The following is a 27,615-nucleotide window of genomic DNA, read 5'->3' as shown; positions in this document are numbered from 1 at the left end:
CCTCCTCCTATCCTCCTCACTTGCTCCTATCCTTCATGTTCAGCGAGTATTCAAAGTGACAGGACGTCAGATCTTATTGATGAATTTTGACTTTACAGCAACACTTTTGAGTTTGCTCCCGTTTTTGATGAGCTGATCTCAGAGATCTGAGACTTTTTCTGTCCCGTTGCTCTGAAACATTGTTCCCTCATGAGTCTAAGTCTTCAGTCAACACGTTGTAAACTGCAGAGTGAATCATAGAGGCTTCCATATGCTTGTTGTGTGTTTTTCTACTTTCTTTTCTTTCAGTCACTTTGAGCATAAACACTCACACACACACAAAGTGAAAATGAACAGATGTTGAGTTCATGCTGTTTCTGCTGCTCTGTCCGAGGTCTCTGTCCGAGGTCTCTGTCCGAGGTCTCTGTCCCGTCAGCTGACTGACTGGAGCTGTACTTAGAGATGAAGCTGCCAACGTGATGTCAGAAAGTCTTTAACTGTCCAAAAACAGTTTATTTGTTTGTTTGTTTGTTTGTGTGTTTGTTTGTTTGTTTGTTTGTTTGTCTGTTTTATTTGTTTATTTGTTTGTTGGTCTGTTTTATTTTTTTGTCTGTCTATTTGTTTTTGTTTGTTTGTTTGTTTTATTTGTTTGTCTGTCTGTTTGTTTTGTTTGTTTGTTTTTTGTTTGTCTATTTGTTTGTTTTTGTTTGTTTTTGTTTGTTTTGTTTTGTTTGTTTGTTTGTTTTATTTGTTTGTCTGTCTGTTTGTTTGTTTGTTTTATTTGTTTGTCTGTCTGTTGGTTTGTTTGTTTTGTTTGTTTGTTTTTTGTTTGTCTGTTTGTTTGTTTGTTTTTGTTTGTTTGTGTTTGTTTTATTTGTTTGTTTGTTTGTTTTTGTTTGTTTGTTTGTTTTTGTTTGTTTGTTTGTTTTTGTTTGTTTGTTTGTTTGTTTGTTTTTATTTATTTATTTGTTTGTTGGTCTGTTTTATTTTTTTGTCTGTCTATTTGTTTTTGTTTGTTTGTTTGTTTTTGTTTGTCTGTCTGTTTGTTTGTTTGTTTTTGTTTGTTTGTTTGTTTGTGTCTCAGCACTGGGGAAGCTCCTCCTCCTGGGACCTGCACGCTAACTAACGGCTGCGCTCTGCTCTCAGCCTGCAGGTGTAACGTGGACGGCTCCCTGGGGCCATCCTGCAGTAAACTGGGGGGTTCCTGTGAATGTAAAGCCAACGTGATTGGTCGATGTTGTGACACCTGCTCTCCGCTGACGTTTGGCTTTGGGCCTGACGGCTGCAGACGTGAGAAAAGCTTCTGTGCTTCTCTGACGTGTGATGGAGGAGGTTTCAGGTCTGTCTTCAGCCGTTCCTGTCTCTGCTCTGTCCTCAGCCTGTGACTGTGACCCCCGCGGCTCGCTGTCCGACATGTGTGACCAGGTCAGAGGTCAGTGCGCGTGTCGCTCACAGGTGGCGGGTCGTCGCTGTGATCACTGTCACTCTGGGTTCTGGGGTTTCCCCGACTGTCGAGTCTGCGAGTGTAACCAGCTGTCAGACCAGTGTGACCAGGAGACCGGAGCGTGTGTGAACTGCAGGGAGCACGCCACCGGGCCGCGCTGCGACAGGTGGAGTATTAGTTTATTCTTTCTTTAACGACTCACGCTGGGTTTACAGGAGCTACTGAGCCTCCAGGGCAGGGCTCTGCAACCTTTACTGCAGGAGGAGCCACTTTTCCTCAGCTCACCTGGACTAAAGTCATTCAGGAGCAGCAAAGTCTACTTTATCTCTCAAGAAAGACCTTGTATGAAATACTGTAGGTAGGAAAAATGATCAAAAAGTTCTTTCACTTGTTTGATTTGTGCATGTAATGTGAAAAATGTCAAAAAGTAAGGATATTTTAAGGAATTAAAAAAATAAAAATAAAAAATAAAAATGAAAAAAACTGTGTAAAAAAAATTAAATGACATTTTAAATTTTTTTAGGATTTAAAAGTTCAAAAATGTGTAAAAATTTCAATACAAAAATGCTTAAATTGTTGAAAAACTTTAAACAATTTGGAAAAAAAAAATTCAAATTCTAAAATTGTTTTTTTTGGTCAGCTCTTCCAGCATCCACAGCCTGAAATAAAAGCCTCTTAGTGCGAGATATGGACAGTGAGAAACTTGGGAAAAACTGTGACATTTTGCTGTTTGTGGCCATTTCCAGGTTTCCTTCAGAGCATTTCCTGCTTAGAGAGAGAAAGAATGAGCGATCCACTTGATCTGAGGTTTGCAGGTAGAGGAGGATGGTTATGGTTATGGTATAAGAGCCGAGTGAGGTCATGGCGTGCTCTCAGGGCGGCTGCTTCAACCTGACACATAAAGAAGTTTGTTTTTGTTCTTGCTTTCCCTACTCCAATCACACAATGCACGGAGGACTCAACACATCTCATGAAAACAGTTTAGCAGGTCAGAGCGTCCCCTGGTGGTGGTAGGGAGTGTCGTTCTGCTGCTACATGTTTGTGTGAAGGCTGGGTTGATGGGCGGAGCCTATGCCTGACTCAGTTAGGACAGGGTTGATGGGCGGAGCCTATGCCTGACTCAGTTAGGACAGGGTTGATGGGCGGGGCCTATGCCTGACTCAGTTAGGACAGGGTTGATGGGCGGGGCCTATGCCTGACTCAGTTAGGACAGGGTTGATGGGCGGGGCCTATGCCTGACTCAGTTAGGACAGGGTTGATGGGCGGGGCCTATGCCTGACTCAGTTAGGACAGCGTTGATGGGCGGGGCCTATGCCTGACTCAGTTAGGACAGGTAGCAGAAGGTGAGGTGTAGGAATCCTGGTCATGAAACAAACGGGAAGGTTTTCAGTGAGTGGAGGAAACAGCTGATCCTGAACATTTCAAACGAAAACTGCAGCTTCAGAGGGTTTATGACGTGTGACATGTGTGATGATGTCATGGCTCTGATGACCTGTCTGATGCAGGTGTGTCGATGGTTACCATGGTAACCCTGCCTCCAGTCAGCCCTGTCGGCCATGTTTGTGTCCGGACATCCAGGGCAGCGGACGCTTCTTTGCTACTTCCTGCCAACAGGACCCAGAATCCCTCAGTCCGTCCTGCACCTGCAGGAAGGGGCACACAGGTAGGACCTTCCAGTCTCCCCTTCACACCTGTGTCAGCTTCACACCTGTGTCAGCTTCACACCTGTGTCAGCTTCACACCTGTGTCAGCTTCACACCTGTGTCAGCTTCACACCTGCCGACAGAGTGGTCTCAACTCTGACATCAAACAGCTGAGCACGTCTCACCTTTCACAGGTGATCGCTGTGACAAGTGCAGCCCTGGTTTCTATGGTAACCTGGCGTTACCGGGTGCCAGCTGTGAGGAGTGTCTGTGCAACAACAACATCGACCCTGAAGACCGCCACGCCTGCGACCGTTTGACCGGAGAGTGTCTGCGCTGCCTTCACAACACCACAGGCCCACGGTGCAACACCTGCAAACCTGGTTACTACGGCAACGCCCTGGACCAGGGCTGCAAAGGTGAGGGGGGGGGGACAGGACTGTGTGGGTCTACTAGAGACCACAACCAACAGGTAGAGGATAAGGCCAGCGACAAAGATCTCACACTGGTTCTCCTGGTTCCTAACCCTCCTGGTCTCCTCTGACCTCCTGGTCTCCTCTGACCTCCTGGTTCCTAACCCTCCTGGTCTCCTCTGACCTCCTGGTCTGGTCTGATCTGCTGGTTTCCTCTGATCTCCTGTTCTCCTCTGACCTCCTGGTCTCCTCTGATCCCCTGGTCTCCTCTGACCTCCTGGTCTCCTCTGATCCCCTGGTCTCCTCTGACCTCCTGGTCTCCTCTGACCTCCTGGTCTCCTCTGACCTCCTGGTCTCCTCTGATCTGCTGGTTTCCTCTGACCTCCTGGTCTCCTCTGATCTGCTGGTCTCCTCTCACCTCCTGGTCTCCTCTGACCTCCTGGTCTCCTCTGATCTGCTGGTCTCCTCTGACCTCCTGGTCTCCTCTAACCTCCTGGTCTCCTCTGACCTCCTGGTCTCCTCTGACCTCCTGGTCTCCTCTGATCCCCTGGTCTCCTCTGACCTCCTGGTCTCCTCTGATCCCCTGGTCTCCTCTGACCTCCTGGTCTCCTCTGACCTCCTGGTCTCCTCTGATCCCCTGGTCTCCTCTGACCTCCTGGTCTCCTCTGACCTTCTAGTCTCCTCTGATCCCCTGGTCTCATCTGACCTCCTGGTCTCCTCTGACCTCCTAGTCTCCTCTGATCCCCTGGTCTCCTCTGACCTCCTGGTCTCCTCTGACCTCCTGGTCTCCTCTGACCTCCTGGTTTCCTCTGATCTCCTGGTCTCCTCTGACCTCCTGGTCTCCTCTGATCTCTTGTTTTCTCCAGAGTGCTCATGTGACCGCAGAGGGACGCTGGTGGTTGAGTGTCCCTTAGGGAGTCCCTGTGTCTGTGACCAGAGGACGGGTCAGTGTCCCTGCAGGACAGGGGCGGGGGGGGTCCTCTGTGACTCCTGTGAGGACGGGTTTTGGAACCTGGATGGACCAGCAGGCTGTCAACCCTGCAACTGTGACTCTGCAAACTCAGAGTCCAACACCTGTGATAAGGTTTGTCAATGCGCACACACACACACACACACACACACACACACACACACACACACACAAACACACACACACACACACACACACACACAAACACACAAACACAAACACACACACACACACACACACACACACAGGTATAAGCGGGTATTCTGGGGTGGTGTAACGAGCAGCTGGTGTTAAAGTCAACCTCTAATTTACTTTAAAAACTGTTGGTGATGTGAAACTGGAGACTCAGTGTCTGGGTTCAGGTGGTCTCCCACAGGTGATGGAGATCAGGTGGTCTCCCACAGGTGATGGAGATCAGGTGGTCTCCCACAGGTGATGGAGATCAGGTGGTCTCCCACAGGTGATGGAGATCAGGTGGTCTCCCACAGGTGATGGAGATCAGGTGGTCTCCCACAGGTGAAGGAGATCAGGTGGTCTCCCACAGGTGATGGAGATCAGGTGGTCTCCCACAGGTGAAGGAGATCAGGTGGTCTCCCACAGGTAATGGAGATCAGGTGGTCTCCCACAGGTGATGGAGATCAGGTGGTCTCCCACAGGTTATGGAGATCAGGTGGTCTCCCACAGGTAATGGAGATCAGGTGGTCTCCCACAGGTGATGGAGATCAGGTGGTCTCCCACAGGTGAAGGAGATCAGGTGGTCTCCCACAGGTAATGGAGTTCAGGTGGTCCCCCACAGGTGATGGAGTTCAGGTGTGTCTGCTGCGCCCTCTGTGTGCACGCCGCTCCTCCTGTGTGTCTGTGCTGCTCAGTCATTCACCTGCTGTTTGGTCACCTTGTGTTGTCCGTGTTGATGTGGCGTTGACGTGCGTCCTGTCTGTGCTGTGATGTGTTCAGGTCACAGGTCAGTGTCCGTGTCGTGCTGAGTTCGGGGGCCGGCAGTGTGATGAATGTGGAGAGAACCACTTTGGGAATCCTGACCTGCAGTGTATCTGTGAGTAAGCAGATGTGTCATCCAGAGACTCCACGTGTCACAGCTGATCTCTGAACCTCCACCTGTCCTTCCCCAGCCTGCGACTGCAACATGGAGGGAACCCAGCGTCCGTCGTGTGACCCTGAAACTGGTGACTGTATTTGTCGGGTTGGGGTGACGGGGATTTTCTGCGATCAGTGCGCTCCTGGCTATGACTCGGCGTTCCCGGCCTGCGAGCCGTGTCACGCCTGTACCGCCCTCTGGACTCAGAGTGTCACAGACGTGCAGCGGGCAGCGCAGAGGATGAGGACCTACGTCCCTCGCCTGGACCACCGGCAGCAGCCCAAAGACAGTCGTCAGCAGCGGGTGCTGGACCTGCACTCCAGGATGAACAGCCTCTCCAACCTCACAGCGATCGCCCCCCCCACCGTGGAGGAGATGGAGGAGCTGTGCGCCAGCATCGGGTACGAGGCCCAACTCTGACGCTCCCAGGTCTGCAGTGACCTTTGTTGATATTTGGCCATAAAAAGCAGCAGAGTGTCGCGGGCTGAGGTAGGCCAGACCAAAACACCCACTGCAAAACCACATGACCAGACCCTCTACAAAAGACCCTCACCAAAAAGACTCTGCCCAAAAGCCAGTACCTCAGATCCCCCACAGCAGGGGTCTCCAACATTTTCCCCTCCAAGAGCTACTTTTAGAAAAGCAAAACTCCAGAGAGCTACTCATGTTTCACAATATTTATTTGTAAATATGTTTATAGGAAACAAAATTATTGTTGTATCGCCTGAGCATTTACCTAAACATCAACACATCTTTGGAGTTCAGAAAGTTGCATTTTACATAAAAAAATAACATTTTATGCTTAGTTTGCATGTTTGCTGAAGTAAATACCTAATTTCAGTTAGTCTGAAGAAAAAATGTGCCTTTATGAACAATCATAACGTACACAAACATTCACACAGGACATGAACTCACTCAGTGGGATGCCTGGCACTGCATGGAGGAGACAAGAGAGGGGTACTGTGGAGTGTAGCCTCTTAAGTTCACCCTGCTGAAGCTGCTTTTTGGCCTTTTTATAAATGTCCTCTCTCATCAAATCATCCACACTTTAATCTGGAAAAGCATTGATTGTTTCCAAGAAGTTGAGGTAACAATTACGTCCGAGCTAGTTCCATTTCAAAAAGTACATATTTTCAAGCATTGAAAAAAATGAAAATTTAAAAAAGAAAACATTTTGCCTTAAAAGTTCCAAAAACTGCCAAATTTCTCAGATGTGACCCCAGAAAAATCACAAATAAAATGAAATATCAATATAGTTTTGTAGATTTTGATGGGTTAATAAACCGAGATTTGATGGTCAGACTTTGCGGGTTAACCCCTGGTTTAGAGCCTGTCACTTTAAGACACACAATCAAAGGCCCTCAGTTGGATTGGACTCGTCTTTAACACCAAGGCAGATCTCATCAACCAGGTCAGAGGGAACTCACCCACTGCCCGTGTCTTTCTCCTGAAGCTCTGCCACTTTGTTTCCTCCACAACAGGAAGCTGAAAGATGCCATGGACCCAAATATGATCCTGATAGATCCGTCTCCTCTCCTCAACTCGGAAATGGACGACCTTCAGCTCGAGTTCAAGAAGCTTCTGAACAACCTGAAGAATAAATTGAATGATGATCCTGATGGAAGAGATGAAGACGTGGACGGTAGAAAGACTGATCTTAATGAAACACTGTCTCTGAATGTCAGAGCTCTGATCTGTTACGGCAGTTTGAAGATCGTTTCAGCTGGCAACACACTCTCAGTCTGAGACGTAGTGTGTCCTCTGGTTGTGTTTTAGGGCTGCTGGATGGGATCCAGAAGCTCCATAAATCCTTCATGTCTGATGAAAAAAGAGTCAGAAATGCCAACAGGGCTGTGGAGGACTCCATGGACACCAGACAAGAGGCTAAACTGAAGCTAAGCCTGTGCAGCAGCAGAGGAGACCTGGTTCCACTGGACAAGAAGGTCAAAGAGCTCAGCGTGGCCAAACTCAACCAAAAGGTGGGTCACATGACTATGGTACCAGCCAATTAGAGGACTGCTTATTGCCACTCTGTCTGACAGGAGGCCTAACATAAATGTACCTGATTCAGGTCTGCGGGGGGCCCGGTCTGCAGGACTGTTCAGAATGTGGAGGAGCTCTGTGTGGTCAGGATCAGGGAAAGAGAAAATGTGGAGGTCCGCAGTGTGACGGAGCCGTCCCTGACAGTCAGAGGGCCGCAGACAACGCTGAGAACGCCCAGATGGAGCTCACCAACCTGCCATCCAGGCTGCAGGAGTCCAAGAACAAGGCAGGTGCACCCCAGGAGACCTGGCAACTATGGGGGAACCATTCTCTGTGCAATATCCATAACTAATGTCAGTCTATGTGTAATAACCACTAACTGATGTCAGTCTGTGTAATAACCACTAACTGATGTCAGTCTGTGTAATAACCACTAACTGATGTCAGTCTATGTGTAATAACCTCCAACTGATGTCAGTCTGTGTAATAACCTCTAACTGATGTCAGTCTATGTGTAATAACCACAAACTGATGTCAGTCTATGTGTAATAACCACTAACCGATGTCAGTCTATGTGTAATAACCACTAACTGATGTCAGTCTGTGTAATAACCTCTAACTAATGTCAGTCTATGTGTAATAACCACAAACTGATGTCAGTCTATGTGTAATAACCACTAACCGATGTCAGTCTATGTATAATAACCTCTAACTAATCCAGTCTATGTGTAATAACCACAAACTGATGTCAGTCTATGTGTAATAACCTCTAACTAATGTCAGTCTATGTGTAATAACCACAAACTGATGTCAGTCTATGTGTAATAACCACAAACTAATGTCAGTCTATGTGTAATAACCTCTAACCGATGTCAGTCTATGTATAATAACCTCTAACTAATCCAGTCTATGTGTAATAACCACTAACTGATGTCAGTCTATGTGTAATAACCTCCAACTGATGTCAGTCTGTGTAATAACTCCTAACTGATGTCAGTCTATGTGTAATAACCACAAACTGATGTCAGTCTATGTGTAATAACCACAAACTAATGTCAGTCTATGTGTAATAACCACTAACTGATGTCAGTCTATGTGTAATAACCTCTAACCGATGTCAGTCTATGTATAATAACCTCTAACTAATCCAGTCTATGTGTAATAACCACTAACTGATGTCAGTCTATGTGTAATAACCACCAACTGATGTCAGTCTATGTGTAATAACCTCTAACTGATGTCAGTCTATGTGTAATAACCTCTAACTGATGTCAGTCTATGTGTAATAACCACTAACTGATGTCAGTCTATGTGTAATAACCACTAACTGATGTCAGTATGTGTAATAACCACTAACTGATGTCAGTCTATGTGTAATAACCACTAACTGATGTCAGTCTGTGTAATAACCACTAACTAATGTCATTAATGTATTCTGTATATTCTTAGCTTATGACATGGCGTGCTTATATTTTCTGGACCAGACTTCTGAAGCGCCTGCTGAGGTCAAGCAGACAAACCATCCATACGCAGGTTGGAAAGAGTCTTCAGGGTGCTGAGAGCTCAGTGCAGACAGGTTTGTTTTGGACGTCCTCAGTGGTGAGAAGTGCGGACCTTGTGATGTACTGGGCCCCTGTGACTACCCACCATAGTGGTCTGTGACAGACTGTGACACAGCGGGTCAGGATGCTCCCAGTCACACAGCGATGGAAGTTGGTCAGTGCAGCTGAAGACAGGTGGTTTCACTTCAGGGTCTCAGGAAGAAGAAGTGCCGGTGAGCCTTCTTAACCAGACGGGACGTGTTGGTGGACCAGGAGAGGTCCTCAGTGATGTCGGTCTCCAGGAACTTGAAGCTGGAGAGGCATTCAACATCTGTCCTGTTGCTGCGAACGCTTCCTCTTTCTCTCCTGAAGGGGGCAGAGTTGAGTACCACTGCTTTAAATATTGAAATGTTGTGTTTGTTTGTTTTTTTTTAGATCAATGATGCCAAACAGGCAGCTCAGGACTCCAAAGACCAGGCCAAAGACCTGCAGAACCGGATCAAGAACAACATGGGCTCCTTTGAAAGAGAGAAGCAGAAGACCAAGGATCTGATCCAGAAGGTCAAAGACTACCTGATGGGTCAGTGTGTCTGTGCTACTTGTTGTTCATGAATGTGTAACCAGTCAGTAAGGGATGACTGGGGCTGACGGACAGCACTCCAACACTCTGTGAAGTGCTCGTAACAGGAAACACTCGTATCCTTTGACCTCTTCCACAGATGAGATGGTTCCTCCAGAGGACATCGAGAAAATGGCTCGAGCCGTCCTCGACATTCAGCTGCCTAAATCGCCTGAACAGATCCAATCCATGATCGATGACATCAGTAAACTGCTGAGCAACGCCACCAACTCCCAAGATGGGCTGAGGAGCCTCCAGGAGCAGGCAGAGGTGGCTGGGGACCTGCTCCAGAAAGCTAGAGATCTCAAGTCAGTGTCTGAAAGCTCTAAATGTTACAAACGACCAGATTAATCCAACGTGAGGTGGTAGGACGTGCTGTTGGTTCACTGACAGATGTTAGCTCAGTGATCTCAGGGGCTCTCTGCAGAGGATCAGGAGGACCAACAAGGTGGAGATCATTTCTTTTGACCCTGTTTTGATTCTTTAAACAGTCTGTTAATCCAGACTGGTCCGTAAGGTTTCATGTTGAGGTTTTTTTGTGACTGAGTGTCAAAGTGTCGGTCACAATCACCTTGCTGCAAAAACTAATTCACCAAAAGGTCCTGAGGCAGTGACCTACCCTGATCTAAAGATCGGCCAAACAGATGCTTTAAAAACCCCAGAAACAAGCATGTTGCTGAGCTGATGAACTCTGTGATATTTAAGATGTGTGCAATAAACATGGGCTGCAGTAGTGTCAGGTGGAGTAAGGTGGTGGCTGCTCTGCTGTGGTGTCAGGTGGTGGCTGTTTTGCTGCTTTCGTGTCTGAACCCTCCCTGCAGTGTTATTCATTATTTTATTCACAGCAGTTTCCTGCGTGCAGCGTCAGTAAAGAGGAAACTGGTGTGAAGTGTCACCTTTTTGGAAATGTGTCCAGAAGCTGACAGGAGGGGGCGCTATGTCAGTTTGGAAATGACGGACGAAATTTTAGGAGCACTTTCACTTTAACTTGAACTTATTAAGAAACATTTAATGCACCTGCTGGCTTCAACATGAACTGTGTTTTTGGTGTTTTAGAAACCGTACCAGGAACATTGACGTGACAGAAATCAACAAAGACATTTATGATGCAGAGAAAGCTCAAAACAAAGGCAACAATGACCTGGAGTCAGCCAACAGTGACAGAGACGTAGCCAGAGATCTCATCCAACAGGTACAGACGTCACTTATATCTCAGCTGTCAAAGCAGAGCGGGGTCAGCAGTGAGTGTTCACGTTTCTCTCATGCCATGTTTTAGATTAAAGACAAACTGGATGACATCGAGCCAAAGCTGATGAATCGACCACCTGAAGATCTGCAGGAAGAGATCAACAAGCTGAGGGAAAAGCACCAACTGAACAGGAACATGTCCCAAGAGGCTTCAGACGCTGCAGACAAGGCGCTGAATGAGACCATGGAGATCCAGCCGGTAAGACGACTGACACACGGTTTCTGTATCACACAGGAACAGATTTCTTTCTGCCTGGGGAGCTGGCTTTGAGCTCATCTTGGTTTTTAGGAGCAACAGGTGAGTCTCTTTCTGCCACCACAGTCTCAGGTCATTCTTTCAAGGCTTTTAGCTTTTTTAGCTTCAACAGTTGCGATGTGGTTTGGATAGATAATGTCACAGCCTTCAATCACTTTGTAATCTCTATGTTAGCTTAGCTTAGCTTAGCTTAGCTTAGCCAGTGTGTGGTCCAGTTCTCAGCGATGCTCATGGCAGTTACTGGCAGTTGGTGTTGGTTAAAGCCAGCTGGTGGCTGCAGATGAATCCTTCTGCTGCTTCTTTTGGGGGTTTTCTTGGAAATATGAACATTTGCCAGCACAGTTGTTACTGCAGTGACAAACCAACCAGAATACTTTTTCTTTAACAGGAAATGGACAAAGCTCTGGCCCTGTTTGAACTCCTAAAGGAAAAGAGTTTGAGTGCCAAAGGTCAGAGTGACGCGACAGAACGACTAAACACGATCATAAAGGAGGTTGAAGCGTTTAAGACTGAGACAGAGGACAAACTATCACAAATACAAGGTACCACCCACCCACCCACTCACTCACTCAAACCAGAACCAACAGAACTGTTACATTAAAGGCACTGTCATATATTGTTAAATGGGCATAATGTTGAAAGCGTTGCAGTGCTGTTGCAGTGTCAGTAAGGTTAAAGTGTAACTGTGGTGTCTTTACAGCTTAGTTACTATGTAACTGTAGTGTCTTTACAGTTTAATTTCAGTGTAACTGTAGTGTCTTTACAGTTTAGTTACAGTGTAGCTGTAATGTCTTTACAGTTTAGTTACAGTGTAACTGTAGTGTCTTTACAGCTTAGTTACTATGTAACTGTAGTGTCTTTACAGTTTAATTTCAGTGTAACTGTAGTGTCTTTACAGTTTAGTTACAGTGTAGCTGTAATGTCTTTACAGTTTAGTTACAGTGTCCTGTAGTGTCTTTACAGTTTAGTTACAGTGTAATTGTAGTGTCTTTACAGTTTAGTTACAGTGTAACTGTAGTGTCTTTACAGTTTAGTTACAGTGTAACTGTAATGTCTTTACAGTTAAGTTACAGTGTCCTGTAGTGTCTTTACAGTTTAGTTACAGTGTAATTGTAGTGTCTTTACAGTTTAGTTACATTGTAGCTGTAATGTCTTTACAGTTTAGTTACAGTGTAGCTGTAATGTCTTTACAGATTAGTTACAGTGTAACTGTAGTGTCTTTACAGTTTAGTTACAGTGTCCTGTAGTGTCTTTACAGTTTAGTTACAGTGTCCTGTAGTGTCTTTACAGTTTAGTAACAGTGTAACTGTAGTGTCTTTACAGTTTAGTTACAGTGTAACTGTAGTGTCTTTACAGTTTAGTTACAGTGTAACTGTAGTGTCTTTACAGTTCAGTAACAGTGTAACTGTGGTGTCTTTACAGTTTAGTTACAGTGTAACTGTAGTTTCTTTACAGTTTAGTTACAATTTAGCTGTAGTGTCTTTACAGTTTAGTTACATTGTAGCTGTAGTGTCTTTACAGTTTAGTTACAGTGTAGCTGTAGTGTCTTTACAATTTAGTTACAGTGTCACTGTAGTGTCTTAAAAATGTATTACAGTGCAACTGTTGTTTCTTTACGATTTACAGTGTAGCTGTAGTGTCTTTACAGTTAAGTTACAGTGTAACTGTAATGTCTTTACAGTTTAGTTGCAGTGTCACTGTAGTGTCTTTACAGTTAAGTTACAGTGTAAATGTAGTGTCTTTACAGTTTAGTAACAGTGTAACTGTAGTGTAATTACAGTTTAGTTTCAGTGTAGCTGTAGTGTTATTACAGTTTAGTTACAGTGTCACTGTAGTGTCTTAAAAAAAGTATTACAGTGCAACTGTTGTTTCTTTAAGATTTACAGTGTAACTGTAGTGTCTTTACAGTTTAGTTACAGTGTAACTGTAGTGTCTTTACAGTTTAGTTACAGTGTAACTGTAGTGTCTTAACAGTTTAGTTACAGTGTAGCTGTAGTGTCTTTACAGTTTAGTTACAGTGTAGCTGTAGTGTCTTTACAGTGTAGTTAAAGTGTAGCTGTAGTGTCTTTACAGTTAAGTTACAGTGTAACTGTAGTGTCTTTACAGTTAAGTTACAGTGTAACTGTAGTGTCTTAACAGTTAAGTTACAGTGTAACTGTTGTGTCTTTACAGTTTAGTTACAGTGTAACTGTAGTGTCTTTTCAGTTTAGTTACAGTGTTACTGTAGTGTCTTTACAGTTTAGTTACAGTGTAACTGTTGTTTCTTTACAGTTAAGTCACAGTGTAGCTGTTGTGTCTTTACAGTTTAGTTACAGTGTAACTGTAGTGTCTTTACAGTTTAGTTACAGTGTAGCTGTTGTTTCTTTACAGTTCAGTTACAGTGTAACTGTAGTGTCTTTACAGTTTAGTTAAAGTGTCACTGTAGTGTCTTTACAGTTTAGTTACAGTGTAGCTGTTGTTTCTTTACAGTTCAGTTACAGTGTAACTGTAGTGTCTTTACAGTTTAAAGTGTAAGTGTGTTGTCTTTACAGTTTTAAGTGTAACTGTAGTGTCTTTACAGTTTAGTTACAGTGTAGCTGCAATGTCTTTACAGTTTAGTTAAAGTGTAACTGTAGTGTCTTTACAGTGTAGTTAAAGTGTAGCTGTAGTGTCTTTACAGTTGAGTTACAGTGTAACTGTAGTGTCTTTACAGTTTAGTTACAGTGTAACTGTAGTGTCTTTACAGTTTAGTTACAGTGTAACTGTAGTGTCTTTACAGTTTAGTTACAGTGTAACTGTAGTGTCTTTACAGTTTAGTTAAAGTGTAACTGTAGTGTTTTCACAGTTTAGTTACAGTGTAACTGTAGTGTCTTAACAGTTTAGTTACAGTGTAACTGTAGTGTTTTCACAGTTTAGTTACAGTGTAACTGTAGTGTCTTTACAGTTGAGTTACAGTGTAACTGTAGTGTCTTAACAGTTTAGTTACAGTGTAACTGTAGTGTCTTTACAGTTGAGTTACAGTGTAACTGTAGTGTCTTAACAGTTTAGTTACAGTGTAACTGTAGTGTCTTTACAGTTTAGTTACAGTGTTACTGTGGTGTCTTTACAGTTTAGTTACAGTGTCCTGTAGTGTCTTTACAGTTTAGTTACAGTGTAGCTGTATTGTCTTTACAGTTTAGTTACAGTGTAACTGTAGTGTTTTCACAGTTTAGTTACAGTGTCACTGTACTGTTGCTGCAGTCTTATTGCAGTTTTGTTTCAGTACACAGTACACCCATAATGCCTTTGACACACACACTCTAACTGACACATGTCATGAACTGTGTGTTTTCAGATCTGGAGGAGAAGATTCAGCAGCTAATCAGATCTAAGGAGGAAAAAGCTACAGAGGTGTCAAAGCTTTTGGATTTGGCTGATTCTTTGCGCAAGAACATCTCCAAACTTTCAGAGGAGTACTCCGCCTGCTCCCTTTAGAAACCTATCATCACCACCCTGCTCTGCATCCTCCGACTGCGTCGTATACACAGTGACACACCAGCTGTTTGTGTCCATACATCACTGTTTGTTCAACCCTCTGTGTGCTACACAGTCCCAGCAAGGAGTCCCAGTACACAGTCCCAGTACACAGTCCCAGTACACAGTCCCAGTACACAGTCCCAGTACACAGTCCCAGTACACAGTCCCAGTACAGAGCCTGCTTCTCGATGCTTCTCCAGAGCCCGGGGCAGCGGAGGAAAACAGGTGGAGTTTGTCTTTATGAAACAGGTGGAGTTTGTCTTTATAAAACAGGTGGAGTTTGTCTTTATGAAACAGGTGGAGTTTCTCTTTATGAAACAGGTGGAGTTTCTCTTTGTGGAGCTAAAGGTGATCGTGTTTCGAAGCTCATCTTTTTTTTTTTTTCTGTGTAACTTTGTGTATCTGGGGCTAGTCTCCCCTGGTGTCTGTGTAACTTTGTGTATCTGGGGTTAGTCTCCCCTGGTGTCTGTGTAACTTTGTGTATCTGGGGTTAGTCTCCTCTGGTGTCTGTGTAACTTTGTGTATCTGGGGTTAGTCTCCCCTGGTGTCTGTGTAACTTTGTGTATCTGGGGTTAGTCTCCCCTGGTGTCTGTGTAACTTTGTGTATCTGGGGCTAGTCTCCCCTGGTGTCTGTGAAGTTGAAAAACTTCTGGTGCTATAAAAATAATCTTTGTAATCAAATAGTTTTATTTCAGTCTGAATAACATCAGTTGAAAAAGAAACATTTCATTTTAAAGGACGTTTTAATTTCCCCACTTTTCAACTTTTTAATCTATTAAAACCTTTATGATTTCCAAAGTAATGTTTCACGTTTCATTGTTCTTTGTTTTATTATAGAGAAGCAGATTCAGGCCACTCCATGAACTCTTCAGTTTATTAAAAAAATCTAAAAATTATTCAGGAGTGAAAAAAACTCATCAATAAAACTTAAAACTGAAAATCAGTTTGTTTTTTAGAGCATCGTCATCATCATCGTCATCATCATCATCATCATCATCGTCATCATCATCATCATCATCATCATTATTATGACCGTGTGTGTGTGTGTGTGTGTATCAGTGTGTGTGTATCAGTGTGTGTGTTATGTTTTCGTTCTCTTGTTGATGTGTGTGTGTGTGTGTGTGTGTGTGTGTGTGTGTGTGTGTGTGTGTGTGTGTGTGTGTGTGTGTGTGTGTGTGTGTATGTGTGTGTGTGTGTGTGTATCAGTGTGTGTGTTATGTTTCCGTTCTCTTGTTGATGTGTGTGTGTGTAAACACAGAGTCTGTCTCTGATTGGCCTGGAGGTCTGTGCAGGCTCTGGCAGGTTCCAAGTTGTTACCCACAATGCAGTTGGGGGATCTCAGCCCTGAGGGAGTCCTTAGATGTTCAGGTGGGGGGTCGTTTCACACACACACGCACACACACACACACAACACCTCCTTTGTTGTTCCAGGTGAGGTAAACTGGGGGGAGGTGTGTGTGTGTGTGTGTGTGTGTGTGTGTGTGTGTTTGTGTGTAGAAGCTGTGGAATGTCTTTGTCTGTATAGTCCCCTGTATATGTGTGTGTGTGTGTGTGTGTGTGTGTGGAGGGGGATGTCACATTCTTGCAGCAGCGGGGGGGGGGGGACGACTCTGAGTGAATCAAATCAAGTCTGTTTAAGTTTGGAGTGAAACAGGAAGCGGTGCAGACGTGAAGAAAACTGAACAGCTGGCCCAAACAGGAACAGAACAACACACAGCCTGGCTCACACACACACACACACACACACACACACATACACACACACACACACACACTCAGATAGATAACTATGTCCAGGTGTATCCTCTTCAGTTTGGAGTGTGTGCACACGTCTGTCTGGATGTTTGTCTCTGACGTCGTGATTCAGACATGTTAAACTGTTTGTTTGTTTGTTTGTTTGTTTGTTTGTTTGTTTGTTTGTTTGTTTGTTTGTTTTTGTAATGACGAGCTGACAGAGATGTGACGTTGATGAATCATTCATTCATTTGTTCATTGATTCATTCATCAGCTGGAGTTAAAAAGGACTCAGCTCAAACATGAAAACCAGAAAACCAGCACAGCAGAAGTTCTCTGTCAGACAGGAAGTCAGGGCGCACCATTTCAAAATAAAAGCTTTGGATAGGGCTGAGGCTCCCCTGGACTCCTTTAAATTAACTTTGATCCCTGTGACTATTGTTGTTTGGATAAAGTTCCTAAGTTTTAAGAGTTATGTGGAACTTTTTGACACTTTTCTTTTAGAAACTTTTTTTTTTAAGTTTTACTTTGGAGGATTTGTCAAAGGCTGATTGCTTCATGTATTTACTGTCCCGCCCTCCTGGGGGTTAAATGCCTAATATTATTTTCACAGCATATGGTTTATTAGGATCAGAACCACTACTGAGCGTGCTCAGAATGTTCAAGACATTTAACATCAGCTCAACCCTTACTCCACACTGAGGGTTTTGGTTCATCATTCCAGAAAATTAAAAACTTTTTTTTTCATTGTTTGAATCTTCATGTGAGAAAAAAAGTGATAAATGGTTTTATTGTGAAAGGCCAACAGGATGTGCTGCTCTGAGATACAGTGCTGGTGGGACTGAGGGGTGGAGTCAAAGGAGCTCTGTGGAGGTCTGAAGGGGTTCAAAGGGTCTGAAAGAATCCACAGGTTTTCAGGAGGTTCAGACAGTCTGAGGAGGTCTCTCCTGGTTTGAGGAGGTCCTTCTGGTCTGCAGGGATCCCAGCATTTTTACACGTCTCAGGTTTCAGCCTCTCGTAGTCTGATCATCTGTGGGGTTTCAAGTAGTTTGGTACTTCTTTGTGAAAGGGTCTCTTCTGGATCATGTTGGCGCTCCAGGTCTTGGTCTTGCTCGGTAAGTTTCTTCAAACTTTGGATCTTTTCTTCTTTTCGTTTTCTGTTAATTCATCAAAAAATAATCAGTGAAGTTTGTTCATAAGATTGATGTTTATAAAGTTTTACCAAAAAAATCCAACATCTGGACAAAGATTCTCTTTGAAACACGAGTCTTTGATGTTCCCACAAAACTTTATTTCAACCACGAAAAGTTCAAGAGAGGGAGAACAGGAGCTCAAATCACACTGTAAAAAATAGTCTGTTAAATTCATGGCTCAAATCACACTGTAAAAAATAGTCTGTAAAACTCATGGCTCAAATCACACTGTAAAAAATAGTCTGTTAAATTCATGGCTCAAATCACACTGTAAAAAATAGTCTGTAAAACTCATGGCTCAAATCACACTGTAAAAAATAGTCTGTTAAACTCAGGGCTAAAGTCACACTGTAAAAAAAACCCTGTTAAACTAGAGCTGAAATCACACTGTAAAAAAATTTAGTCTGTTAAACTCAGGGCTGGAGTCACACTGTAAAAAATACCCTGTTAAACTAGAGCTGAAACCGCACTGTAAAAAAAAATTTTGTCTGTTAAACTCAGGGCTGGAGTCACACTGTAAAAAATACCCTGTTAAACTAGAGCTTAAATGACACTGTAACAAGATACCCTGTTAAACTCATGGCTCAAATCACACTGTAAACTACCCTGTTAAATTAAAGCTGAAATCACACTGTTAAAAAATACCCTGTTAAACTAAAGCTGAAATCACACTGTAAAAAAAATACCCTGTTAAACTCATGGCCCAAATCACACTATAAAGAATACCCTGTTAAACCTGTGGTTCAAATCACACTATAAAATTACCCTATTAAACTCAGGGCCGAAATAATACTGCAAAATATACCCTGTTAAACTAGAGCTGAAATTACACTGTAAAAAAAAAAACAGTTAAAATCAGGGCTTAAATCACACTGTAGAAAATACCCTGTCAAACGAGAGCTGAAATCACACTGTAAAATATAGTCTGTCAAACTCAGGGCTGGAGTCACACTGTAAAAAATAACCTACAACTCATGGCTTAAATTACACTGTTAAAAAATAATCCTGTTTGACTCAGGGCTTTAATTAGATTATAAAAAATAACCTTTTTAACATTCAGGGCTGGAAATAAGGATCTACGCCTCAGGGCATTGAAGTGTTACAGACTTTTACATTTCTTTAGATATAATTAAACATTGTGATGTTGTTGTTCTTTGAGCCAAACTAAGTTAAAAAACCTAAGAAATTTGGGCTTTGATGTAAGTTTCAAACTAAATCAGTCATAAGGTAAATTAAAAAAAGTATTTTCTAAAATCTGGTCATAAAGTCAGAGTTCACCAAGTGATCGATATCACATCACAGACAGAGACAAAATGAATAGAAGAAAACAGGTTGATTTGTTTAAAGTGATCAATTAATCTCTGACATGATAATCACTGATCAGATCAGTGAATCTTTGATCCATTATCAGACTGTGAGGTTAATCAATCAGCTGATCTAATCTGTTCAGATAAGCCCTCTTTAATCTGTGAGTGCAGAGTACTGTGCATACAGTGAGAATTTAAAGGTACAGTGTGAAATAAATATACAAACACAAACACACGCAGTGTGTACTTTAAGGTACCTTGTGTAATATTCAAAGGTGCAGTATGTCGCAGTGTGCTCTGTATCAATCAGCTGTTCATCCCCTGCAGTCACAGCAGCCTCTACCTTAGCCCTACAGGTGCTGCTGTCGGCTCAGGTGGGCAGGGCCCAGGTGGACGTCAGTCTTCCAGAGCTCAGTGACGTCTGCACTGAGGGCAGCTGTTACCCAGCAACGGGGGACCTTTTGATCGGACGCGCCCATCAACTGTCGTCCACCTCAACCTGTGGACTGATTCACCCTGAACCATTTTGCATCGTCAGTCACCTGCAGGTAAAAAACCACCTACTTCCTGTGATCAGATTCTGCTGATGCAGCACGCATGGAAAGAAAAGTCTTTCTCTGACATCACCTGTCTCGCCCTCAGGTGAAACAGGTGAGACAGGTGATGGGGATTGGCTGAACGCTTATGGGTCAGAGGAGCTGAATAAAAAGATGTATGATAGGACAGCTCCTAAAAGTGAAGTCAAAACATTCAGAGCTCCCCCTACAGTATGGGTCATGGGCTCCACCTCCTCCATGCTAACAGATGAGGCACAGATCCAAGTCCAAAACCCAGATCCAAGTCCAAAACCCAGATCCTGGTCCAATGAATGCTCAAACATGGTTTCTGTCTCCTTGGTTGTTTGTGATCAGGCCATTTGTGCCTCAGGGCTCATTTTTTGTCGACTTCTCTCTGAGTGAGTTATTTGATGTTAATAAAGGAGGGGAAGTGACATCATGACGGACAGCTGAGTTGACCAATGAGGATTCTGCGGCACTGAGGTGTGCTGATGGTAGGAAGCTTAACAAACAGGAGAGGTTGGACTTTCCTTTATGTTCGTTTCTGCTTCAAACCCACACACCAGCCTGTCCTGCTGGGATCAGGCCTGAGGGGGGCGCTAACCTGGAACAAACACACCTTTACCTTGACCTCCTCTTTACCTCCTCTTTATCTTCCCTTGACCTCCTCTTTACCTCCTCTTTATCTTCCCTTTACCTCCTCTCCTCCTCTTTACCTCATCTTTATCTTCCCTTTACCTCCTCTCCTCCTCTTTACCTCCTCTCCTCCTCTTTACCTCCTCTCCTCCTCTTTACCTCCTCTCCTCCTCTTTACCTCCTCTAATCAGATAGCGGATGGAGGTGTACATCCATATTTATGTACAGACAGTGACGACAACATATCCTGTGTGTGTGTGTGTGTGTGTGTGTGTGTGTGTGTGTGTGTGTGTGTGTGTGTGTGTGTGTGTGTGTGGGGTCCAGAGAAATGTTTATCTCTCTTTTGTGTTTCCAGATGTTTCTTTGGAAAAAAAGAGAGTAACTGAGCATGCTCAGTGTGAAAGAGTTCTCCACTTTAGTGTGTGTTTGTGTTTGAGTGTGTGTGTGTGTGTGTGTGTTTGTGTGTGTGTGTGTGTGTGTGTGTGTGTGTATGTGTGTGTGTGTGTGTGTGTGTGTGTGTGTGTGTGTGTGTGTGTGTGTGTGTGTGTGTGTGTGTGTGTGTGTGTGTGTGTGTGTGTGTGTGTGTGTGTGTGTGTCTTTTCTGGGCCCTGTTGGAGGAATGTGAGGAATCCAGTCTGTCTTTAACCCTTCAGTTAACCCTTTGACCTCCTCTGTCCGTCAGGAGGAGAAGAAATGCTTCGTGTGTGACTCTGCTGATGCGTACGACGAGCGGAGGGATCAGACCAGCAGCCATCGCATCGAGAACGTGGTCACCACGTTTGCTCCGAACAGACTGAAGACCTGGTGGCAGTCAGAGAACGGTAACACCTCCTCCTCCAGTCTGATAAATACTCCTCCATCTGTTTTCTGTGCTGCTGTGATCCTGGTCCTGGTCCTGGTCCTGTTCCTCTGGGGACCGGAGCCTGTCCCCGAGACAAAGTGAAAGCTTTGAGCAGTTATTGAGTTTTTATTGATAACTCCATAATTATTGATCATATTGATTTTGCTGATGCTTGGTTCTGACGTTTATCAGCACGTCAGACTGAGGCCATGAATTCATGACAGAAATGTTCACTGGGGAAATAAATCATACATTTACAGATGTTCACTCAGAGGAGTCGCCCCCTGCTGGACATGAGGAAGAGTGTAGGGCCTATGTTTTACAGAGGTTGTGTTCATGTCTGTGGTCTTTGTTCTGAGCAGCTGGAGGTCAGAGGTCCCCCTTGTAGTCCCACAACGACTGGTCTTTGTCTATGAAACGATCGGGGGGGGTTCACACAGGATGGAGCGGGTGTGAACGAGGCCTGAAGCACTTTTCAGGTTTATTGGTTTTTGAGCTGTGGGGCCGGGCCCAGATGGAGGCTGTGGAGTCTAAACACACAGCAGGTCTCCTCAGCTCCCCAGGACCAAGAGAGACTCATCAACCACATGTCTGTACCATCAAACTCAGCGCAGGGTTAGACACAAACAGCTTTGGTTTGAAGATGGTCTGCTTTTATTTGGTTTGAGTCTGAATCTGAGTTTCGTTTGAGGCCTGTTAAGTCCAAGGGTGCAGTCACACTGGCCTCCATACCGTGCCTGAGCAAACTGAACCCTAAGGCCCAGTTTCCACGACAACGTTTCATCTGAAAACACTGAAACGCAGTGAAAATAATCTGTGTTTACACAGAAACACACTCATGGACTAAAAACGCTGCAGTACACATGCTAGGCCTGTAGGTGGTGCTATAACTGTCTTATCCAGAAGCAGCTTTTGGTAGATCTCCTCTGAAGTAGAGTTGATCATCTGGTGTGTTGGTGAATGTTAAGAGCAGGAGTGGAGCAACAGATGCTCATTCAGTTAAAGACAGTCACAGATTCAGCAGATTGAGCAGAACAAGATCAACACCAGAGATCACCACCATCCTAACAACGGGTTGGACTGTTGGTCTGTTGGACTGTTAGACTGTTGAAATGTTGGACTGTTGGACTGTTGAATTGTTAGACTGTTGGACTGTTAGACTGTAGGTGTGTTGGTATGTTGGACTGTTGGACTGTTGGACTGTAGGACTGTTGGACTGTAAGACTGTTGGTGTGTTGGACTGTTAGACTGTTGGACTGTTAGACTGTTGGACTGTTGGACTGTTGGACTGTTGGACTGTTGGAATGTTGGACTGTTAGACTGTTGGACTGTTAGACTGTTGGACTGTTGGACTGTTGGTCTGTTGGACTGTTAGACTGTTGGACTGTTAGACTGTTGGACTGTTGGACTGTTAGACTGTTGGACTGTTCGATTGATGGTCTGTTGGACTGTTGGACTGTTGGTCTGTTGGTCTGTTGGACTGTTGGTCTGTTGGTGTGTTGGACTGTTGGACTGTTAGACTGTTGGACTGTTGGACTGTTGGACTGTTGGACTGTTGGACTGTTGGTCAGTAGGACTGTTGGTCTGTTGGTCTGTTGGACTGTTGGACTGTTGGTCTGTTGAACTGTTGGACTGTTGATCTGTTGAACTGTTGGACTGTTGGACTGTTGGACTGTTAGACTGTTGGACTGTTAGACTGTTGGTCTGTTGAACTGTTGGACTGTTGGTCTGTTGGTCTGTTGAACTGTTGGTCTGTTGGTCTGTTGGACTGTTGGACTGTTTGATTGATGGACTGTTGGTCTGTTGGTCTGTTGGACTGTTGAACTGTTGAACTGTTGGTCTGTTGGTCTGTTGGACTGTTGGTCTGTTGGTCTGTTGGACTGTTGGTCTGTTGGTCTGTTGGACTGTTGGACTGTTGGTCTGTTGAACTGTTGGACTGTTAGTCTGTTGGTCTGTTGGACTGTTGGTCTGTTGGTCTGTTGGACTGTTGGTCTGTTGAACATCTGGTGTGTTGGTCTGTTGGACTGTTGGTCTGTTGGTCTGTTGGTCTGTTGGTCTGTTGGTCTGTTGGACTGTTGGTCTGTTGGTCTGTTGGTCTGTTTGACTGTTGGTCTGTTGGTCTGTTGGACTGTTGGACTGTTTGATTGATGGACTGTTGGTCTGTTGGACTGTTGGTCTGTTGAACTGTTGGTCTGTTGGTCTGTTGGACTGTTGGTCTGTTGGTCCGTTGAACTGTTGGACTGTTGGTCTGTTGGTCTGTTGGTCTGTTGGATGGTTGGACTGTTGGTCTGTTGGTCTGTTGGACTGTTGGACTGTTGGTCTGTTGGACTGTTGGTCTGTTGGTCTGTTGGTCTGTTGGTCTGTTGGACTGTTGGACTGTTGAACTGTTGGTCTGTTGAACTGTTGGACTGTTGGTCTGTTGGACTGTTGGTCTGTTTGTCTGTTGGTCTGTTGGTCTGTTGGATGCATGAAGTGCGAAGAGGAGTGTGATGTCATCATTTCCACTAAAAACGCCGTCTTACTGTTTACACGGTTACGTTGTTGGCAGCGTTACAGAAAAACTCAACTCTGGAGGCAGTTTGTTAAAGTTTGCCCTAACCCAGGATTTTAACGCCTTTACTTCCAAAGAAAATCGTTTTAATGATTTCTGTGTTTGCTGGATTAACGGACCAATGTTCTGCTTTTTGCAGGTTTAGAAAACGTCACGATCCAGCTTAACTTGGAGGCAGAGTTTCACTTTACACACCTGATCATGACCTTTAAGGTGAGTACCTCACAAAGAGCTCCAACATGTCTGACATCAGACATGCCTCTTCACTAAAAACTCTGGGTGAGGGTCACAGGATGAAGCTGGGTTAGCGTTAGCTCTGAAGCCTAATCTTTGGAGTCATGTGGTCGTCTGTTTCTGTGTGATCAGCGATGTTTCACAGGATGGTTCTCTCTTTTTTATTCAGACATTTCGACCTGCTGCCATGGTGATCGAGAGGTCAGCTGACTTTGGAAAAACATGGCAGGTTTATCGATACTTCGCCTACGACTGTGAGACTTCCTTCCCCACCGTTTCCCAGGGTCCAATGCAAAAGGTGGATGATGTCATCTGTGACTCCCGTTACTCAGACATCGAGCCGTCCACGGAGGGAGAGGTACATGAAACCTACCACCATGATCTCTGGCCCTAACCTTCAACACATTTTAAGTGAAAGTCTAATGAGTTCATTAAATGTTTATTTGACTTTAGGTGATCTTCAGAGTCCTGGACCCCGCCTTCAGGATCGATGATCCCTACAGCCCCAGAATTCAGAGTACGTCTCCTCACACCCCCCAGTGTAGCAGCTGATCGGTCATCCATCAATGATCCTGTCACTTTTTGTGCTTTCTGCTCAGACATGTTGAAGATCACCAACCTGCGGGTCAAGTTCACTAAATTGCACACTCTTGGCGACAACCTGCTGGACTCTCGCATGGAGATTAAGGAGAAGTACTACTACGCCGTCTACGACATGGTGGTCCGTGGAAACTGCTTCTGCTACGGTCACGCCTCAGAGTGTGCGCCCATCCAGGGGGCGGGCCAGGCCAGAGAGGGCATGGTGGGTGCAGTGGTTAAGATACTTCATCAGCACTGATCCATATTTCTGTCTGTCAGATGTTAATGCTGCAGCGTGTGTCTGCAGGTGCATGGACACTGCATGTGCAACCACAACACCAAAGGTCTGAACTGTGAGCAGTGTCAGGATTTCTACCATGACCTCCCCTGGAGACCAGCCGAGGGACGCAACACCAACGCCTGCAAGAGTAGGTCCACATGTCTCTGCTGGTTTCTTCTGTCCCTGCTCAGTCCACCTATTCCCCCTGCTGTGTGTCAGACCATCAGCACACCCGGTCTCTGCTGGACCCGACCCAGCTCACCCTTTAAACTGGAATAAATCTGTTTGTCAGGATTAAGTTTGTTTTTCTGTTTGACTGCTTGAAGATTAGCAACAAGTCACACTAACACGTTCAAACTCCTAATTCAGTCAGTGTTACCTGAAGCACCTGCTGCAGGTGAGTTTACCTGACCTCTTCTTCTTCTGTGGTGTCTGTAGAGTGTAACTGTAACCAGCACTCGGACTTGTGTCACTTCGACATGGCCGTGTTTGAGGCTTCAGGAAACGTCAGTGGAGGAGTTTGTGATGACTGTCAGCACAACACAGCTGGGCACAACTGTGAGCAGTGCAAACCGTTTTACTACCAGCACCCGGAGAGATCCATCAGGGACCCCAACGTCTGCCAGCGTGAGTCAGCTGCTCGTACTCCAGCAATCCTCCCACTGCTTTCCAAATGAGGGACTTTTGTTTTCCACCAGATTTCATCATTTTTTTCCATTCACTTCATCCAACCTGCTAAGGATCAGAATGAATTTGTCCTGTGTGTGTTTCCGTAGCCTGTAACTGCGACCCTGTTGGCTCTCTGAACGGAGGAATGTGTGACGGGATGACAGACATCCGAGCCGGTCTGATCGCTGGTCAGTGTCGCTGCAAAGTCAACGTGGAGGGGGAACGTTGTGAGCGCTGCAGAGACGCACATTATGGTCTGAGCGACGAACCGGAAGGCTGCAAGGGTAAGACACGCCACTTTGATCAAGATACATCAGACACAACAAGATAGCACTCTGAGAGAGGTCAAACCACGCCAGACACAGAACAAGACACAAGGTGGAGTATGTAACCATGGTGGGGTGTTGCAGGATGATGGTGAGGTGTTTCAGGATGATGGTGGGGTGTTTCAGGATCATTGTGGGGTGTTTCAGGATCATTGTGGGGTGTTTCAGGATCATTGTGGGGTGTTTCAGGATGATGGTGGGGTGTTTCAGGATCATTGTGGGGTGTTTCAGGATCATTGTGGGGTGTTTCAGGATCATTGTGGGGTGTTTCAGGATGATGGTGGGGTGTTTCAGGATCGTTGTGGGGTGTTTCAGGATGATGGTGGGGTGTTTCAGGATCACTGTGGGGTGTTTCAGGATGATGGTGGGGTGTTTCAGGATCATTGTGGGGTGTTTCAGGATGATGGTGGGGTGTTTCAGGATGATGGTGGGGTGTTTCAGGATGGTGGTGAGGTGTTTCGGGATATTATTTGGGTGTTTTCAGGATGGTGGTGAGGTGTTTCAGGATATTATTTGGGTGTTTTCAGGATGGTGGTGGGGTGTTTCAGGATGATGGTGGGGTGTTGCAGGATCATCATGAGGTGTTGCAGGATGATGATGGGGTGTTTCAGGATGATGGTGGTGGGGTGTTCAGGATGATGGTGGGGTGTTTCAGGATGATGGTGGGGTGTTGCAGGATAATTTGGAGCATGTTTGGGGCGGAGGTGAAGTTTCTTGGATGGTGGTGAGGTGTTTGAGGATGATGGTGAGGTGTTACAGGATGATGGTGAGGTGTTTCAGGATGATGGTGAGGTGTTTCAGGATGGTGGTGGGGTGTTGCAGGATGATGGTGAGGTGTTTCAGGATGATGGTGAGGTGTTTCAGGATGGTGGTGAGGTGTTTTAGGATGGTGGTGAGGTGTTTCAGGATGATGGTGAGGTGTTTCAGGATGGTGGTGGGGTGTTGCAGGATGATGGTGAGGTGTTTCAGGATCATCGTGAGTTGTAGCAGAATGATGATGGGGTGTTTCAGGATGATGGTGGTGGGGTGTTCAGGATGATGGTGGGGTGTTTCAGGATGATGGTGAGGTGTTTCTGGATGGTGGTGGGGTGTTTCAGGGTGATGGTGGGGGGTTTCAGGATGATGGTGGGGTGTTTCAGGATGGTGGTGGAGTGTTTCAGGATGGTGGTGGGGTGTTGCAGGATAATTTGGAGTGTGTTTGGGGTGGAGGTGAAGTGTCTTGGATGGTGGTGGGGTGTTTCAGGATGATGGTGGGGTGTTTCAGGATGATGGTGGGGTGTTGCAGGATGATGGTGGGGTGTTGCAGGATGATGGTGGGGTGTTGCAGGATGATGGTGAGGTGTTTGAAGATGGTGGTGGGGTGTTGCAGGATGATGGTGAGGTGTTTTAGGATGATGGTGGGGTGTTGCAGGATGATGGTGAGGTGTTTCATGATGACGGTGGGGTGTTTCAGGATGACGGTGGGGTGTTTCAGGATGATGGTGAGGTGTTTCTGGATGGTGGTGGGGTGTTTCAGGGTGATGGTGGGGTGTTTCAGGATGATGTTGGGTGTTTCAGGATGGTGGTGGGGTGTTTCAGGATGATGGTGGGGTGTTGCAGGATAATTTGGAGTGTGTTTGGGGTGGAGGTGAAGTGTCTTGGATGGTGGTGGGGTGTCAGGATGATGGTGGGGTGTTGCAGGATGATGGTGGGGTGTTGCAGGATGATGGTGGGGTGTTGCAGGATGATGGTGGGGTGTTGCAGGATGATGGTGAGGTGATTCAGGATGGTGGTGGGGTGTTGCAGGATGATAGTGGGGTGTTTCAGGATGATGGTGAGGTGTTGCAGGATGATGGTGGGGTGTTGCAGGATGATGGTGAGGTGTTTCAGGATGGTGGTGGGGTGTTGCAGGATGATGGTGAGGTGTTTCAGGATGATGGTGGGTTGTTGCAGGATGATGGTGAGGTGTTTCAGGATGACGGTGGGGTGTTTCAGGATGATGGTGGGGTGTTTCAGGATGATGGTGGAATGTTGCAGGATGATGG

At 45.2% G+C, this 27,615-nt stretch overlaps 2 protein-coding genes across 3 annotated transcripts in view; both read left to right on the top strand.

The window, feature by feature from the left end:
* The window catches only part of lamb4 (laminin, beta 4), a 42,740-nt gene extending 27,372 nt beyond the window's left edge, over window positions 1–15,368 (top strand). Inside the window, exons 19-34 of the mRNA XM_074665203.1 lie at window positions 1,126–1,269; window positions 1,358–1,589; window positions 2,929–3,086; window positions 3,261–3,485; window positions 4,346–4,563; window positions 5,404–5,500; window positions 5,577–5,943; window positions 7,024–7,184; window positions 7,319–7,521; window positions 7,614–7,811; window positions 9,502–9,646; window positions 9,786–9,993; window positions 10,742–10,877; window positions 10,962–11,132; window positions 11,578–11,731; window positions 14,503–15,368. Of these exons, the coding sequence (XP_074521304.1) occupies window positions 1,126–1,269; window positions 1,358–1,589; window positions 2,929–3,086; window positions 3,261–3,485; window positions 4,346–4,563; window positions 5,404–5,500; window positions 5,577–5,943; window positions 7,024–7,184; window positions 7,319–7,521; window positions 7,614–7,811; window positions 9,502–9,646; window positions 9,786–9,993; window positions 10,742–10,877; window positions 10,962–11,132; window positions 11,578–11,731; window positions 14,503–14,642 (2,957 nt within the window). The 3' untranslated portion in view covers window positions 14,643–15,368. The remainder of the gene's footprint in view (window positions 1–1,125; window positions 1,270–1,357; window positions 1,590–2,928; window positions 3,087–3,260; window positions 3,486–4,345; window positions 4,564–5,403; window positions 5,501–5,576; window positions 5,944–7,023; window positions 7,185–7,318; window positions 7,522–7,613; window positions 7,812–9,501; window positions 9,647–9,785; window positions 9,994–10,741; window positions 10,878–10,961; window positions 11,133–11,577; window positions 11,732–14,502) is intronic.
* A 1,974-nt stretch (window positions 15,369–17,342) lies between these two features.
* The window catches only part of lamb1a (laminin, beta 1a), a 36,369-nt gene continuing 26,096 nt past the window's right edge, over window positions 17,343–27,615 (top strand). For both annotated transcript variants that reach the window (XM_074665209.1, XM_074665207.1), the window contains exons 1-10: window positions 17,343–17,533; window positions 19,267–19,466; window positions 20,794–20,932; window positions 23,643–23,716; window positions 23,907–24,095; window positions 24,191–24,254; window positions 24,337–24,539; window positions 24,624–24,744; window positions 25,035–25,223; window positions 25,373–25,549. In XM_074665209.1, coding sequence (XP_074521310.1) covers window positions 17,503–17,533; window positions 19,267–19,466; window positions 20,794–20,932; window positions 23,643–23,716; window positions 23,907–24,095; window positions 24,191–24,254; window positions 24,337–24,539; window positions 24,624–24,744; window positions 25,035–25,223; window positions 25,373–25,549 — 1,387 coding nt within the window. In that variant the 5' untranslated portion in view covers window positions 17,343–17,502. The remainder of the gene's footprint in view (window positions 17,534–19,266; window positions 19,467–20,793; window positions 20,933–23,642; window positions 23,717–23,906; window positions 24,096–24,190; window positions 24,255–24,336; window positions 24,540–24,623; window positions 24,745–25,034; window positions 25,224–25,372; window positions 25,550–27,615) is intronic.

Source organism: Halichoeres trimaculatus, unplaced genomic scaffold (genome assembly GCF_033239565.1).
Source record: "Halichoeres trimaculatus isolate MK-OKI-2021-1 unplaced genomic scaffold, fHalTri1.1 fHalTri1_scaffold_55, whole genome shotgun sequence".
Taxonomy (NCBI): Eukaryota; Metazoa; Chordata; class Actinopteri; order Labriformes; family Labridae; genus Halichoeres; species Halichoeres trimaculatus.
Note: the sequence above shows the minus strand (reverse complement) of the source record. Positions and strands in the feature narration are given on the sequence as shown.